This window comes from Myotis daubentonii, chromosome 7 (assembly GCF_963259705.1).
Source record: "Myotis daubentonii chromosome 7, mMyoDau2.1, whole genome shotgun sequence".
In the NCBI taxonomy this organism is placed as follows: domain Eukaryota; kingdom Metazoa; phylum Chordata; class Mammalia; order Chiroptera; family Vespertilionidae; genus Myotis; species Myotis daubentonii.
Window position 1 is genome coordinate 41,611,968 of NC_081846.1, and position 16,275 is coordinate 41,628,242.

The 16,275-nt window shown below is 37.6% G+C and overlaps 1 protein-coding gene across 3 annotated transcripts; it reads right to left on the reverse strand.

The window, feature by feature from the left end:
- Positions 1-1,626: 1,626 nt before the first annotated feature.
- RBM45 (RNA binding motif protein 45) lies at positions 1,627-15,594 on the reverse strand. 3 transcript variants are annotated; one of them, XM_059703951.1, is made up of 9 exons: positions 15,169-15,593; positions 9,600-9,722; positions 8,501-8,627; positions 5,865-5,987; positions 4,905-5,084; positions 3,907-4,036; positions 3,654-3,738; positions 3,296-3,459; positions 1,627-1,827 (listed from the first exon to the last, which is right to left on the reverse strand). In XM_059703951.1, exons 1-9 carry the CDS (start codon positions 15,466-15,468, stop codon positions 1,635-1,637), a joined length of 1,425 nt encoding a protein of 474 aa, XP_059559934.1. In that variant the 5' UTR covers positions 15,469-15,593; the 3' UTR covers positions 1,627-1,634. The 3 variants fall into 3 exon arrangements, with proteins under 3 accessions (XP_059559934.1, XP_059559933.1, XP_059559935.1); XM_059703950.1 differs by having other exon boundaries at positions 3,296-3,462; XM_059703952.1 differs by lacking the exon at positions 5,865-5,987 and having other exon boundaries at positions 3,296-3,462; positions 15,169-15,594.
- Positions 15,595-16,275: the final 681 nt, after the last annotated feature.

Below are 16,275 nucleotides of genomic sequence, written 5' to 3' on the forward strand. Positions count from 1 at the left end.
TTTGGAGATGATATCTCAAAGGTTTCACTTAAGTCACCAATATAAGAGTTTTACAAAATTTTTAAAAACATTTTATAAAATTAACATTGTCCTTTCAATAACACCATGAAAAAAAGCTTCAGAAAGGTGAAGAGATCTGCTCAATCATAGTCAGTTAAGTGTCGGTTGGAATTCAAACTCCGCTCTTCTCATTTTAAGTCTAATATTCTCCATATTATATCATAACCATTAGGAAAGATTCAACTACAAGATTAATTTAAATATTTTTCTGATACTAAGAAGTTTTTAAAGAAAAAAATTCTTTGAATAAAAAAACTGTTACTTATATGTTGAAATATTCACAGCCATGAATAAATACACTTTCATGCTATTTTAGAAGATAGCTTGTCTAAACAAGTCAGTTCTTAACATTTTATTTGTAAACACAAATAACTGCTTTGTTTTAAAAAAGAATTGCTAATTCTTTTTCACTGGCAATTTAGAATTTCTACACTGTATGGAGTAATGGGTGTGGTTTTGTAATCAAATAAAACATTTGAAAACATTTCTAAATTAGGATTACTCACAATGGGCTCAATGAACACTTCTTATTGTCCACTGCCTTCTAGGAAGGAGGAACTAACCACTTTACTTGCTCTATTAGGGAAGGGTCATCAGCAGGAAGGCTTGAGGCAATTCATCCTGATATTGATAATTCTCTTGATCAGAAAGAAAACCTCAAGTGAAAAATGTGCATCCAAAGGGCTTGCCAACTGCTACCATTTGACTAGCAGTGGACTTGGGAAGCTAGTATGTGTGAGAAGAGAAAACGCTCACTCCTCCTCCTGAAACTCAGATTCATTTATAGAATAAAAATGTGAAATAGTTGAACATTTCTAAATTTACAAGAATGTTTCACCAACCCATGAAGATATAAATTGACTGTTACAGAAAACAAAAATTTAAGTTCGATTTCTGGAAACTAATAAAAGGAATTTATATGGCTGCATGTATCAATATTTATGATAAACAAAAGGGTTTTTGGTAAAATGTCAGGATTATTTTTTAATTCATATATGCACAAAAGAAAAATTTTCTGAATGTGTAGTTTTAAAGCACAAGCTTATATATATAAGTCCAGGAAAACACCAACTTTAGGTTCAAAGTTCTATTATTTGATATTGTGCTTAGGCATTTTATTAATGAGAACTGAAAACATTCTTTATAAAGACTTATAAATTACTTCATTTCATAATGCAAGTCATTAAGTCTTCAAGTTAAAAATCTTTATAAGTACTTCAACTTTAATGTTTATGAAAGCATATAGTAAAAAAGTTCAACTCTTAATATCTATGACATTCACAAACCAAAAAGTAATTAATTTTCCAATTTGAAATGATTTTATTTTATAGAAGGGCAAAAACATTCTTTCAGTAAACATTGAAACCATTTAAGTTTTAAAAAGTTCAAGTTAAAAAAAAATTTTTATAAAATTAATCTGAATTGGTTTTATCAGCAAAGTTGTAAGCCACAGTGCTTTCAAATGAGAACTTCTAAAAAGAAATTCCTAAAGTACATATTATACATATTCCTCTTACTACACTATTTAGCCAGTGTGTTTTAAAATTCAGATTTAAAAAGGCTTACCTCAAGAATCAATAAGTTCTTTGCCGTTTATTAGATTCTTCACGTGGGGAATCTGCCAGCATAACTTTAAGTCTGACTCCATTCAGGATCTTTCCATGTAAAGTACTAATCGCATCATTAGCACTTATTCTATCTGCATACTTCGCATACCCCACATTTTTTCCTGACACAAGGTAAACTTCGATCAGGTTACCAAAACGACTGAAACAAAGTAAAAAAAAATAATAAAAAAAATCAACTGACGTTACTAAATACTGCTGCTCAGGTCTAAAAGTTGGGGTCCATTCTGGACTCCCTTATCACCTCTTTCCCCATATCGTATCTCCTATTCAATCTCACTTCTTAAATATTTCTCTGTCAGTTTCTCTTCATTCTCACTCAGGTTTTATTTTTCATGAAGACCATCATTACCTTTTCCTTAGGTTACTCTAATATCTTCTGTACTAGTTTTCCTGTCCCTCTCCAATCCATTCCCACCCTGTCTTCTGAGTGATCTTTCTGAAACATAAATATCATTTCCTCCCTAAAAGTCCCTTCAGCAGCTCCTCATTGCCTCCAGAGTAAGACAAACTCCTTAAAATACTTTGTGAGCCTTTCTTGACAGTTTCTTGTCCTCTCCAGCTTTATCTTCCCTCAGTCTCAAATTCCATATTCTAATAACCTCTTTCACATTCTCTCTGGCAGCAATAACCACCCACAGTCCCAGCTTTCTTTCTGGGTTAAATTATTTTTATCCTTCAGGTTTCCACTATACCTTACTTCTTTCAGGGAGTCTTCTAAGTTCATAGCCCGTCCACTCTTTTCATAGCACTAATCTTACCAGGTTGAAATTCCCTATTTACTTATATGTCTCCTAAATAAGGTAATCTCTAAGACAACAACTATTTTATCTTGTTTACCTATTATAATGTTTTGTTTATATAATGTCTCTAGCATTTAACATAGTGCCTGCCTGGACCAGAGGACAGGTTCAAGAAATAAACTAAATGAGTCAGCTAAAGGAGAGTCAAAATACTTGAGTTTGAACCACATACCTGACATTTTGTGCAGCTCTTTGGTAAGTTTCCTATCTATCTTTTTAATTCACTAACATTGTTGTAAGGCACATGGGATAAAGAAAAAGTTAAGGTAGGAGTTATATTAAAAACAGAAATAAACAAGAGCCTTCCCCCTTTTTACACTAACTATATGTTCTTTCATACAATCAAGTAATTGTTTACTCAATGAAGTTTTTATAAAATCCTTAAGGATACAACAGAGTATGAACAAAACAGAAGATACTTAGTAAACTTTGTTCATTTAAATTACAACTACAATGAGAAGGCTATGTGGAAAGAATTCTAGAGGACAGGTGTATGCAGATATATCTTATATGAACAGATGACTTGTCCATTCTACGTATGCTTTTCAAAACAATCCTATGGGTTTATGCCTTAAAAAAAAAATAACAGGAAATTAATTCTGTGTGGAAACATAGGATGTGTGAATGATAGATAAGGAAATGATCATATATTTTAAAAGGTGATATCAATAGTTTTTTAAAGCACAGAACAAATCATCTCTATCTAATAGGTACTGGATTTAAGAAGTTTCAAGATTGTGAGTGCTTAAAGGACTGGTTTAAACAAATTATATTATAAAATGTAACTTTGTAGAACTGATATCTTACCAGAATATATCCTCTAATACATCTAAAGGTAAAGGATGAGGGTTAAACACGATAAACAGTCTTTCTTTCACAGAAGTTTCAGGAGGGGCTTTTTTTTTGCATGACGGAAGTACAACATCTGTCTGGATTTGAGGCAACTGTGATCCAGAACTTCCTCCAAATTGCTGCTGAAGAGGTGGGTACAAAACGAGAAAAAGAAAAACTATACTTTAGGGATCTTAAGTCAAGTGCTAAAGAGATGAGTATCATGGCACCTATGTGGTCTTTTATATAGCTCTGAAAATGTTCTTACATAGCTAATAAACCAAGGCCACATTTATTTTATACCCTATGGAAGGTTAAATTCTTACCTACTTACCAGAAATTGCTGCTGACTTGGGTTATTCCACACCATTGATGCAAGCTGTGCAGCTACCATCTGTGTTGCCATTTTTCTAAGGAGACTGAAGATAACAACTGATAATTTATAGAAAACTAGAAATACTGTCTCTTAATAGTAACTTGTTTTGTATGCCCTCCTCACCTGAGATATTGTTTTATATTTTTATTTTTCAAATCATAATCACATATACCCAAAGCTTGGCTTTAGACATTCCTGGAATGGTACTTACTCTGTGGCATTATTCCCATCATCAATGAAAGAAACACCTATCCGATTTCCAGGAGGGTACTGAAATCCATGTAACTTGTATTTTGCATAAATAGCTGATGCTACATTGAAATACTGAACCACTCCATGACCTAAAACAAAGGTAGATAATATAGAGGAGTTAAAGAGAAAAAAGATTGAATACTTTTGTGGTATTGCCACAAAAATGAAACAATGTAGAAATACCCTAACATCATACAGACAGTAAATACAGAATCAAGTGTGTCAGAAAACAAAGTTCGCTTACACGCCTGTGTAATAGTTGTGTTCCTACAAAGCAAAGTATAAGCCAGATTTTGGTAAAAATATGAACATGATATTTTAAGGATAACACCTCCCTTTAAATGCCTCCCTTGAAAAAAGCCTTTCCAAGTCAAAAGGCTTTAATAATACAAGATGGATTAAGCTAACACTAGATAATAGGCTTAATCAATTAATTAGTTAAAAGTTCAAATGGCTGATATTACAGCCTTGCTTCTATTAAGAGTGGGAAGTATAAAGTAGGTACTTGAAGTGAAGGAAAGAAGTTTCAATTCAAGGTATAAAGTTTAAGAAAAAGAGATGTAGGGCTGAGGAGGATATTTAAGGGTTTATAAATTTGCCTAGCATTAATCAAGAGTATGGAGTGAGGAAGCTCAGAGGGAAGGCGAGGGAGGGCGGGTGGGAAGAAGAAGAAAAAAAAAGAGTACAGAGAGAGACCCTATCTTGAGGTGTTTTTGTTTTACAACCAGAAATAGAAAATGCTCTATTTTGTGGGAGTTAAAATATTAAAAAAAAAATACTTAGTAGAAAGAAGGGATATTTCCAGGGGTTTATTTATTAAGGAATCACTGTATTTAAAGTTTAAAGCAGATAAAAAGAAAAATTGTCACACAAACAGTATCTAACATATGAAGTCTCATTGGAGAAAAGCCATTTTAACAAAATACACACTAAAAAATAATGTAGACATTATTTTACCATAGCTTGAATAAGGATCTCGTTGAACTTCACAATATTCCAATCCTGGTACTATATCAAAAATGCTGAAAAGCTGCTCTTCAGTGAAAGGAACTCTTGATACAACTGACAGGCGTTTGGAGATAGCTTCTTGGCCTCTGTTGTCATTCTTGTCAAAATTTGAAAATTCAGGTTGTTGCTCTCCAATAATATAGAAAAAAGTAAATCTTTAAATTTCTATACATTCAAGAATTCATTTAACACTTTAGGTACTAGAAAAGAAAATGAACTTTCACTGTGTCCATTCCACTGAACAAAGGCACTGTATTTTGTAGAATGCTCTTGGTAATCAGTACCAACAAAAGGAACCAATGACAAGAAAACTGAAAACTTCTGCCCACTGCCCCGCCTTCCACACAGAAACATAAGCAGAAATGTGTAGTCTAATTTCACAGGATTATGTTTAGTATGCAAAACTGCAAAATATGATGTGTTTCTTCTAAAAGAACATTTGTGCCAAATGACATTCACAGTCTTGACTTTCACCACTCATTTCCTCCTTTTCCTAGCTTCCTATTTTTGTTATTCCTCTACTTTCTCTAGCTTTAATTTTAAAGCAACAGTGGCTTAGGGACACAATTTTAGGATTCTGTACTGAGGAAATATCTGTCTATGTCTTTCATACTTTTTTGGCCAGCTGCGTAGAAATAGCAGCTCACCCAAAAAGGTGGTAGTGACAATTTAATGTTGAGAAAATGCATAACTAACCATAGAAAACTATAATAGAAAGTTAAAGTGTTAAATATTAAGGACATGAGAAGTCATGACAAACTAAAAACAAAACAAAACAAAAGCACCACTACAGTATGACTTTTATTCACTAAGTGATATATTATAGACTGCTAATACAATAATACTTTTAAAAAGTCAGTTGAGATTGTATGTACTACTTCCACTATAAGGTAAAGGTAGCCCACTTACCAAATGGAAACATATTTATTCTAGGTTCATGTCCCAAAGTCTCCTGCCTCATATTACTATAATAATCTTGTTCTGAGGATTCAGATGCTTTATTTTTGGGTTCAGCCAAGATTGCCCTAAAACCTGAAAAGAGAATCCATGAATTTCAAGCTTCATAGCAATTTAACATACCTGTAAATATACTTGATTGCTAGTGATTGACTCAGCTTTATAAATACAGGGTGTCCCCCAAAAATGTATACACACTTTGAATAATTATTCATTCTAATGGGTTAAATCTGAAAAGAAACATCAATTGAGCTATCAAAAAAAATGTATGTGTATACATTTCTGGGGGATACCCTGTATAATTGTATAAAACAAAATATATATAATTGCCATCTCCACCAGATCCTACTTCTTTGCTTTTAGGAATATAAAAAAGGTCAAATAAAAACCAGCAAGAATTCCAAATTATGGGTCAATGTAAGACATGAAGGATCAGCAATTCTATGCTATTCTTTCTCATCTCCCCTAACTACAGATGACATCATCATTCACTGTCCCAGGCTCCTCAACATCAAATCCTATAAGCTTCTTAACATTCAACCTGTCATCAAGATTATTCCTTTGAAATACACTAAGATGGTGTTATATTTCACTCTAACTTCCCTGCCTGTTTTTAATTTAGATTCTCTTCAATTAATTACAACAACCCTTCAACTGGTCTCTTTGCCTATGGATCCAGGATTTTAAATAAGGATGCAAGAATGAGCTTCAAAAGGTGGGAAGGTTCCTTCATGAACCTTCTGAAACTTGAAACAAAATACTTATGCATATGGACATGTTTCAAAGAAGAAGGTTCATAGTTCCCATTGTATTATTCAATGGCTTCAAAAAGGATGAAAGTAGCCAGTTTGAATTCTTTCCCTGGAAATCCATCCTTGATATTGTGGTTAGATCAACTGTACTGAAATAGTTCTTATTTTTCTCCTTTTAAAACAATCTACAAGGCAATCCAAAGTAGCTCTCACCTTCTGTCCCGCCTACTCTCCACCACATGCAAATCCAACTTCCAATGTATTCCCATGTTCATTCAGTGTACTTGTTTTTCACCTGTTAGATTATTTTCAGTATCTTTAAGTTCTCAATAAATGTTTATTAAGGGTTTATTACTATACTAGGTACTTGGGATGACAGAAATAGACAAATAAGACATACACTGTGCTTTCAAAGAACTTTTAAAAATTCTTTTATTCTTTATATTTTGCCCTTTAGATCTTGGCTATGCAATATAGCTATAAATTCCTTAAATGACAAGATTATTTTATATTTAATTTGTAAGCCTCTTCTTAACCTATTGATGAGTATACTATAGGTATTCAATTAACGCTGAGTGAGAAATTTAGAAGGGTCTGAGAGCAAATTTTGGTGTGTACCTTAGGGTTACCTAATTAACAATAATTATTTGCAGTATGTATAAATTTTTATATCCTGAAACACACTAATTTAATTACTGCATATCGCATTTCTAAAGGTCAATATATCTAGAAGTATCACAATAAGGAAAATTCTCCTTGGCTGCTGCTGCTTTTTTTTTTTTTTTATTAATCCTCACCTGAGGATTTTTTCTATTGTTCTCAGAGTGGATGGGAGGGAGGGAGAGAGAGAGAGAAACATCAATGTTAGAGAGACATATTGATTGCTTACCTCCCACAAGCGCCAGGACCTGGGTGGGGAATGAACCTGCAACCCAGGTACGTGCCCTTAACCTGAAATCGAACCTGTGACCTTTCAGTGCCCCGGCTGATGCTCTAACTGAGCAACACCAGTCAAGGCTCTTCGTTATAATTCTTATTCTCCATGATGTGTACCAGGCAACAGCAGATCTAATCAATGTCACTCTAGCTTGAAATTAACTCAATGTATACTTACTTACCTATATTAGCAAACTTATAAATGCTATCCTTACCTTAGGTTTGTTAGTATACTAAATTCTATTTAGAGTTTAGGTCAAATATGAATAAATATTAAAACTTATTGAGTTTATTCTAATATGAATATTTTTAAAAAACACCTGAAATGGTAGATCAATTTCTTAAATACTTAATATTGTAAAATATGCACTTTAAAAAAACCACAGAAAAACAATCCAGCCCTAGCCAGTTTGGCTCAGTGGATAGAGCATTGGCCTGCGGACTGAAGGGTCCCAGGTTTGATTCTGGCCAACGGCACATACCTGGGTTGCGGGTTCGACCCACAGTCGGGGGCGTGCAGGAGGCAGCCAATCATTCTCTCTCATCATTGATGTTTCTATCTCTCTCTCCCTCTTCCTTCCTCTCTGAAATCAATAAAGAAATATATTAAAAACAAAAAAAACAATCCAAACCTATAGAAATAATAACCAAAATATGGCAACAACATTTTCACTAAGTTAATATAGTTGCTATTTCTTTTCAAGATGGTGCCTCAATGAAAGCTTAATCATAGAGCCCAAAATAATTTTCATCTGAGGGCTATATATATATTTAAACTCCCAATGCTAAGATTAAATTAGTAGATAAGATTATTAACAAAAACCAGTATTAGATTCAGTTATTGAGAATAATTGTAATTTTAAAGAAGTTTTTAACAATGTTAAATAAACACATACTTACTTCGATCACAGTTTTCTATTGCTTGGGCAGCTTGTGATGGTTTTAAGTATCGAACATAGCCCAAACCTTTACTTTCTCCAGTCATTTTATTCTTAATAATGCTGCAATACTCGATATCTCCATACACCTATGAGAGTTAAAAAAAAAAAAAAAAAAGATCTTAGAAGAGTCAAAATTAATAACCAAACAGGGATTATCTCAGAACTATTTTAAAATTTATTTATACCTCTTATTTGCCAAAAAAGAAATTAGAGTTAGAATTTAAAGTCATTTTTAATAATGGACTTACAATGCCACAAACTAATGAAGCACTAGAAAAATAACCATAATAATGATATAACCAAATAATAACCAAAATAATGAAAATGTTTATTTAGTGAGCATTTGCTTTATATATAATATCTTATTGTTACAACAGTCCTTCAAGGATATATATAGGATGTCCCCTAAATGTATACACACACTTTGAATAATTATAAAAGCAGTATCTATTAAAATACATTTGATTTTCAAACTGAGCCATCAGCTGTTAAAATGTGTATATATTTTGGGGGGTCACCCTATATATTTATTTTACTGCTTATTTCACAGAAAAGGAAGCTGGGCCTTAGAGAAATCAAATAACTTGCTCAAGTTATAAAGGGAGAGTAAGAATTTGAACAGTCTGAGAGCTGCAAAGTCTTGCTCATTAGTGGTTAAGAGCAGAGGCTCTGGAATTGAACCTTCTGGTTCAAATGTTGGTCCAGCCACTTATTAACTAAGTGGTTTAGTTATCTTCTCTGTGGCTATCTCCGTACCTGTTAATTGGTGCTAATAGCTCTACCTACCTCACAGAGTTAATTTAAAGGTTATGTGAACTAATACACCAAGATGCTCATAAGTATTTTCCAGTTTTTATATAGTCTATAATTTTTAAAGTTACTTTATTCTAGGTTTAATACTTAAAAAACAGATTGAAAAAGATAGCTTAAAAATAGTTATTTAATTCCCCACCACCAATCTAATGATCTAACTCACATCACACTTTAGATTTAGTAACCGTGCAACCAATTTAGGATTATGAATTATCAAATGCTAGACGATTAGAAAATCTAAGTACCTTAAATTTTTCCCGTAGATCTTCTTCTGTGTAGGACTTTGGTATCATAACAAATATTCTTGTAAGTTCTTCATCTTCTACATCTCGGTGATTTCCAGATGATCTGGACTGAGCAATTAAAACCTAAGAAGCAAATAAATTCCACGAAACAATGTGCAAATAATCGGCTGTTTTCCTATTCTCATTTTAAAAAATATTTTTATTGATTTCAGAGAGGAAGGGAGAGAAACATCAATGATGAGAATCATCGATTGGCTGCCTCCTGCACACCCCCTACTGGGGATTGAGCCCACAACCCAGGCATATGCCCTTTCTGGAATCGAACCTGGGACCTCTGGAGGCCGACACTGTTCACTGAGCCAAATCAGCTAGGGCCTTATTCCTTAAATATACTTAATTCATTATTAGTATGAAGTTCATGGTAGGTTAATGTAATAAGGTCAAATGAAAAAATTTTAAGCAATCTTTATTGCAATGACTTAAAAAAATCCTCACCCAAGGATATGTTTGATTTTAGAGAGAGAAAGGGAGAAACATCTATTGGTTGTTCCCATATGCACCCAGACTGGAGATCGAACCGGAAACCTTTTTGGTGTATGGGAAGAAGCTCTAACCAACTGAGGCACCTGGCTGGGCTGCAGTGACTTCCTATGAGCTACTAAAGGCCTGTGGCACGATATTCGCCCACTCCCCGGGGGGGATTCCTCAGCCTGGCCTGCGCCCTCCTGCAGTCCAAGAGCCCTTGGGGAGCCGGCCTAAGCTGTCAGTTGTACATCCTTAGTGCTACCACAGAGGCAAGAGAGGCTCCTGCCACTGCCGCTGTGCTTGCCAGCCATGAGCCCGGCTTCTGGCTGAGTGGTGCTCCCCCTGTGGGAGTGCACTGACCCTGATGGGACAGCTCCTGTGTTGAGCGTCTGCCCCCTGGTGGCCAGTGTATGTCATAGCGACTGGTCGTTCCGCCATTCAGTCTATTTGGTTATTAGCCTTTTATTATATAGGATTACCAATCTCTGCACTATTTTTTCCAAATGTATTTTTACGTTTGGATTCTGGTTTACCAAAAATAGTGAATGCACTGGAAAAGAATGTGTACTCTGCAGTTATTGGGTAGTGTTCACTAAATGCCAATTTATAGTTAACTAGAGGCCCGGTGAACTAAATTTGTGCATTCGGGGGAGGTGGGGAGTCCCTCATCCCAGATTGCGAGCAGATGCAGGCCAGGCCGAGGGACCCCACCAGTGCATGATTGGGGCCAGGGAGGGATGCAGGAGATTGGCCAGCCGGGGAGGGACTGTGGGAGGGCTCCAGGGAGTGTCCAGCCCATCTCGCTCAGTCCCGATCAGCCGAACCCCAGCAGCAAGCTAACCTACCGTCAGAGCATCTGCTCCCTAGTGGTCAGTGCATGTCATAGCGAGCGGCTGAGCGGCCTTAGCATATCATTAGTATATTATGCTTTGATTGGTTGAATGGCCGACTAGACACTTAGTGTATTAGGCTTTTATTATATAGGTTAGTGTTATTAAAATGTTACATATCTACTGATTTTGTCTACTAGTTCCATCAGATACTGAGAGGAATGTATAAAAGTCTGATTGTGAATTTGTCTCCTTAGTTCCATCAATAATGTATAATGTATTTTGAAACTCTATTAATGGCTACATAAACAATATGGATTGTTATGTACTTTTTGACTGATATTTTTTGTATCTGTTAATACTCCTCTCCTGTTCAAGACAATTTTGTCTGATACCATACCAGCTGTTTCTATTCTTTTACTTTCAACCACTTTGTATTTTTTTATACCCAAAGTGTCTCTTGTAAATAGCATTTAGTTCATTCTTTTTTTTAAATCCTGACAATTTACTTTTTTTTTTAAAGATTTTTTTCTTGATATTTAAGCAAGAAAAACACTGCACCCCACTACTGGGAATCCAGCCCACAACCAGGGCATGTGCCCTAATGGGAAACTGAACTGGCAGCCTTTTCATGGTAAGACCTAGTGCATGGGAAGACGTCCAACCAATTGAGCCACACCAGCCAAAGTGACAATCTCTGCCTTTTCATTGGAATGTTTAGTATATCTGTTTAATGTAATATTTGACATAGTTGGCTTTAATTCTAGATGGTCATATTCTTAATTTTTTTCTATCATCAATCTTCTTTAAAAAAAAAAAAAAGATAGCTCTGGCCAGGTGGCTTAATTAGCTGGAGCAACATCCAGTACACCAAAAGGTTGTGGGTTCGATTCCTGGTCAGGGCACATATCTAGGTTTTTTAATCCTTGAGTGAGGATTTAAAAAAAAAAATATTACCATACTCTGGATCATCTCAGTGACAATGCAAATGATGTACTGAGTAAGAAAATACACAGAATGATTTGAGGCTCTATTTCTCTACTATTGATAATTTAGTTTTATTGAAACATCATCTATGGCATTAGATTATTACTTGGAATTTAATTTTATATTGCTCTAATTTGTAAAATTGTCTTGGTTTTATATCAGGGGTGGGGAACATGCAGCCCACAGGTCGTATAAGGCGTGCGAAATCATTTGGTCTGGCCCTGCCAAGGCATTAGGGATAAGTTAATTAAATGTTTGACCAAATAGGGCAGGCTAATTTTTAAGTTGATAATTTTGTATGGCTCGAGAATGATGTTATAAATATCCAAAAAAAAAAAGCTCCCCACCCGTTTTATATTATTCCAGAGTAATATTAAAATCTCTAAATAGGATTGTGGATTTGTATATAGAGCTATATACAAAATTTTTAATGGCTAGTTTTATTTTTATAACTTGAGGAAAAGTAATAAAATTAATATAAATTGCTACACAAACACCTTTTTCTTATTTTAAAGGGGGGGGCTCTATGTCATTTAAGAATGACAAAATCTGGACCTATGGTATTATAGAGTAAGAAGCAGCAACTAAAAAACTCAGAGCTTATAATGCCATGAGATTTTAGGAATATTGAAAAAAAAGGTTGTGCATGGAACATGGACAGATAATGGGTAAGTGAGGGCCTGGGGTAGGGAGTGAGGGATGGGGGTGGGCTGGAGGGGGTCAAAGGGGGGGGAAGGGGGACATAGGTAATACTTTCAACAATAAAGGATTATTTTTTTAAAAAGGTTGTTATGTTTGCTTGGAAAACAGCTGTCACAGAGATGTGGAACTTGCTTACAAGACACAGATATCTATATATCTATATATCCCCAGGTAGAGTCTATTTCCAGTTTATGTCCACTGTATGTCCACTATATCATGAAATATTATTAACACTGACTAATGGGGAAATGGCCCTCTATAAAGTTAGTCTAGTGGACAATAGGGAACCTTTAAGTATATGGGAGGATACCAGGGAGGGAAAAGGAGTCTCAGGTAGTAAGATTTGAGATGGAAGTGCCATCAGATCACAAATTTCTAAATATTAGCAGACTGGAATGTTTCATATATCTGATAAAGGAGACAGTATGTAAGTAGACAACATGTATCATTAATCTCCTAATGGATGACTCCTGAGATTTTATGTTCACAGACCATGGGCTCTAAGAGACATTCTTGCAAAGCTAAAAACCAATTATTTTTCTCTTGTATTTCCTAGGTTTACTGTTTTCCTTTAGATAATGTAGCTGGTAACAAAATGACTTTTACTTGGGCATCTACTGGCTGTAGGCCTGGTGCTGTAATTTTGTAATTTGTCTTGTAGGTAGATCCTTTGGAATTTTGCAAAAGCAAAGTATATGAAAAAAATTAAAGCTGAATTAAGTTAACTGGGAATACTGAAAAAAAAAAATTACATTCTCGTGGAAGATAGCTCCAACTGCAGCTGCTGAAGGATGAACTTAAGACTGTCTAGCTGGGCACTGCAGTGAAACAACCCTCTGGCTGAAAATGAGTGAACAAAAATGTGAAAAACAGAATTTAAACTTTGGGAGTAATTTAATTTCTCTGTGGCTAAAAGGGAAGGTGCATTTCAGTGTTGGGAATTTTACTTCTCTTATAGTAATTTAATGACGGAAAGGAGATCTATGGGTTTCAAATTTGGAGCATGTTTTCAGTTATAATCTCTGTGGTTATGTTACTCAAAAGTATAAAAACCCTCTTCCCCAAGATCATAATTGGAAAGAGATAAAAATGATCAATCTAATGCAGGAGTCAGCAAACTACAGCCTTGTTTTTCTACAGCCTAGAACCTAAGCGTTGTTTTTATATTTTTAAAGGGCCGTTGAAAATAGAGTATTTGACAGACTGTATGTGGCTCACAAGGCCCAAATATTTACTATCTGAACCTTTAGAAAACAAGTTTGCAAACCCCCGATCTAGAATATGCTGTGGCCTTACAATTAGTTTTGTTGATGATCTGTTGTCACCCATGTCAAAGGGTTGGAGAGGTGGGAGTGTCTACTGTTGTTGGTGCAGTCCCAGGCACCTCCTCTTTTGCACAAGGGGGTAAAGAAAAGACCTCCAGAAATGGAAATATCTCTGTTTCATTTATGTAAGTCCATATTTGTAATATTCTTCTCATTTTCTGTAGTAAATGGAAAAACCTTTGAGAAAGCAGAATTCTGTGGAAAGCTACCTAGTTCTGCAGGACAGGTGAAGGGTACACCGTAAAGCAACTGCTAGATTCTCCGTTCACAGCAAGCAAGGAATGACATCTCGGCAACAACAAGGATATAGGAGGGCTTACCTTGTACCAGGCACCGTGCTAAAAGCAGAGCCTGTCCTATAACCCTCAAAACTACCTTTCCTGCCATGTGTCATTTACCTTAATTTTACAGACAAGTGAAGAAACTTACTATAAATACCCCCAGGGTGAACTAAGTACACAAAGCATCATGTAATACAATTATACTACCATCCATCACAATGATTCGGCTCTTCTTAAGGCAGTTCACTTCGGTTTGCTTTCCAAGAAAAGCGGCAGTAACAGAACACAGGCTATTCATACCTTCACCGATAGGGCTTATTTAAAATGGTTTTGGAAATCACAAAAGGGAGAAATATGTAATATGAGACATTTTAATCACCTGCACTTAAACATTATATACATTTGCCAGGCAGTGGGAAAATGCCCAACACCAGAGAGCCACAGTTGAATGCACTCTTATCAAGTTGTTAAACCCCATACCTAACTGTGGAAAAGCAGAGTCATCTGTGTTTATAATGGTCACGGGGGGGGGGGGGGTTGTTCTGAGAGAGGAGGGTCAGAGAAGCCCTCGAAGTAGGCCAGGGCCAGAGCTGGGCCAGGAATCCCGAGGTCCAGATTGGGAACCGTGGGCGTGGGGGGTGAGGGGGGCGTGGCCGGACCCGCACTTCCGCGCCCCGCCCCCCATCCCCGGATCCCTGCACCCCGACGCAGGCGCGCGAGCGGTCCTGAAAATCCCTCTTCCCAAGGCCGTCCTCCCCGCTCCTCGTCCCCAGAGTGCCAGGTACCCCCTAGTCCGCTCCCGGGAGCAGACAGGCTCCCACTGCCCGACCCCGACCGAGCTGCGGGGGAAGGGAGGCCCGAGACCCATCCCCACCCCCGAACACCGGCCCCGCGAGTATCCCGACCCGGGCACCCGCACCTTGATGGGCTTGGTATCATAGGGGCCGAGGCACCGGCCATGCATCTCCTCCATGGCCCTACAGGCCTGCGAGCTGCGTGCGAACTTGATGAAGGCGATGCCCTTTGACTCCTTCGTGTGCTTGTCCCGCACCACCCAGATATCCTGGATCTCGCCGAAGGGGGAGAAGCGCTCCCGCAGGACCGACTCGGGCGTGTACTTGCTGATCACCAGGAAGATGCGGCTGTTGGGCGGCTCGTCCAGACTGTCCACGCCCGGGCGGAAGCCTCCCCCGCTCGCACAGCTGCCTGCTTCGTCCATGGTGCCCCACGGGACGCGGGAGCCAGGCCCGGCCGCCTTCGCCTCTCCTGGCTTCCGCCGGGCCCGCCACCGCCGCCGTCGCACACCTGGCCGTTGCGGATCCGGCGCTCCGCTTCCGGAAGTCGTAAGAGTCTGGCGCTGTCCCGCTGTGCGGCTGCCGGCTTCTGGCGAGTGGCCGGCAGCGCCCCCTGGCGACCCGGAGGAGCCTGGCTCAGTCCTGGGCTTGAATCCAGCGGAGCCGAAGTCCAAACATCAGGTGTGCAACACTGTACCCTGTGGCTAGAGCAGCCTCGTCTGTCGCCCGGGCTTTTCCAACTCTGGCTTTACACCACCCTCAGAGGATTCTTTCCCCAAACTTGCCATCTTGGTCATCAGCTCAAAAGAGAACCATAGAATTAACATGGAAAAGCCTTAATGCTGAAAGGAACCTTTGAGCTCATCCAATTCCAGCCTCATTTATTGAGAAAATTGGGATGAGAAAACTGAGGCTCGTGGACTAGCCCATGGTAACAGAGATACAGGTAACAGAGCCCAAACCGGAACCGATGCCTCTGATAATCTGCTCAACTCCCACAAGCACCCCTGGGCGTTTGAGAGCAGAAAGGGTAGACTACTCAACTGTGAAACGAGGAGAAATGGTAAGGTGTAGGCAACGCGCATAATAACTTCTAAGGCTTCGTGTTAATGGGCCTCGAGGAGAGGTTTTCAGAAAACTAGCAAAAACCTAGAAACAAGGCCTGGATATAGCATTGGCAGTGGAATGAAGGGAAAGGAATAAACCAGAAAGTGGTCCTGGAGCCGAGCTCT

Bases quoted from the DNA above. Each gene is read 5' to 3' on its own strand.
- RBM45 (XM_059703950.1), bottom strand. From the start codon at position 15,468: ATGGACGAAGCAGGCAGCTGTGCGAGCGGGGGAGGCTTCCGCCCGGGC. The intron at 5,988-8,500 runs GTAAGTATGTGT...TTCTCTTTTCAG, and splicing joins AATAGAAAACTGTGATCGAA to GTTTTAGGGCAATCTTGGCT. The intron at 3,463-3,653 runs GTAAGTAGGTAA...CCACCTCTTCAG, and splicing joins CAAGTCAGCAGCAATTTCTG to CAGCAATTTGGAGGAAGTTC.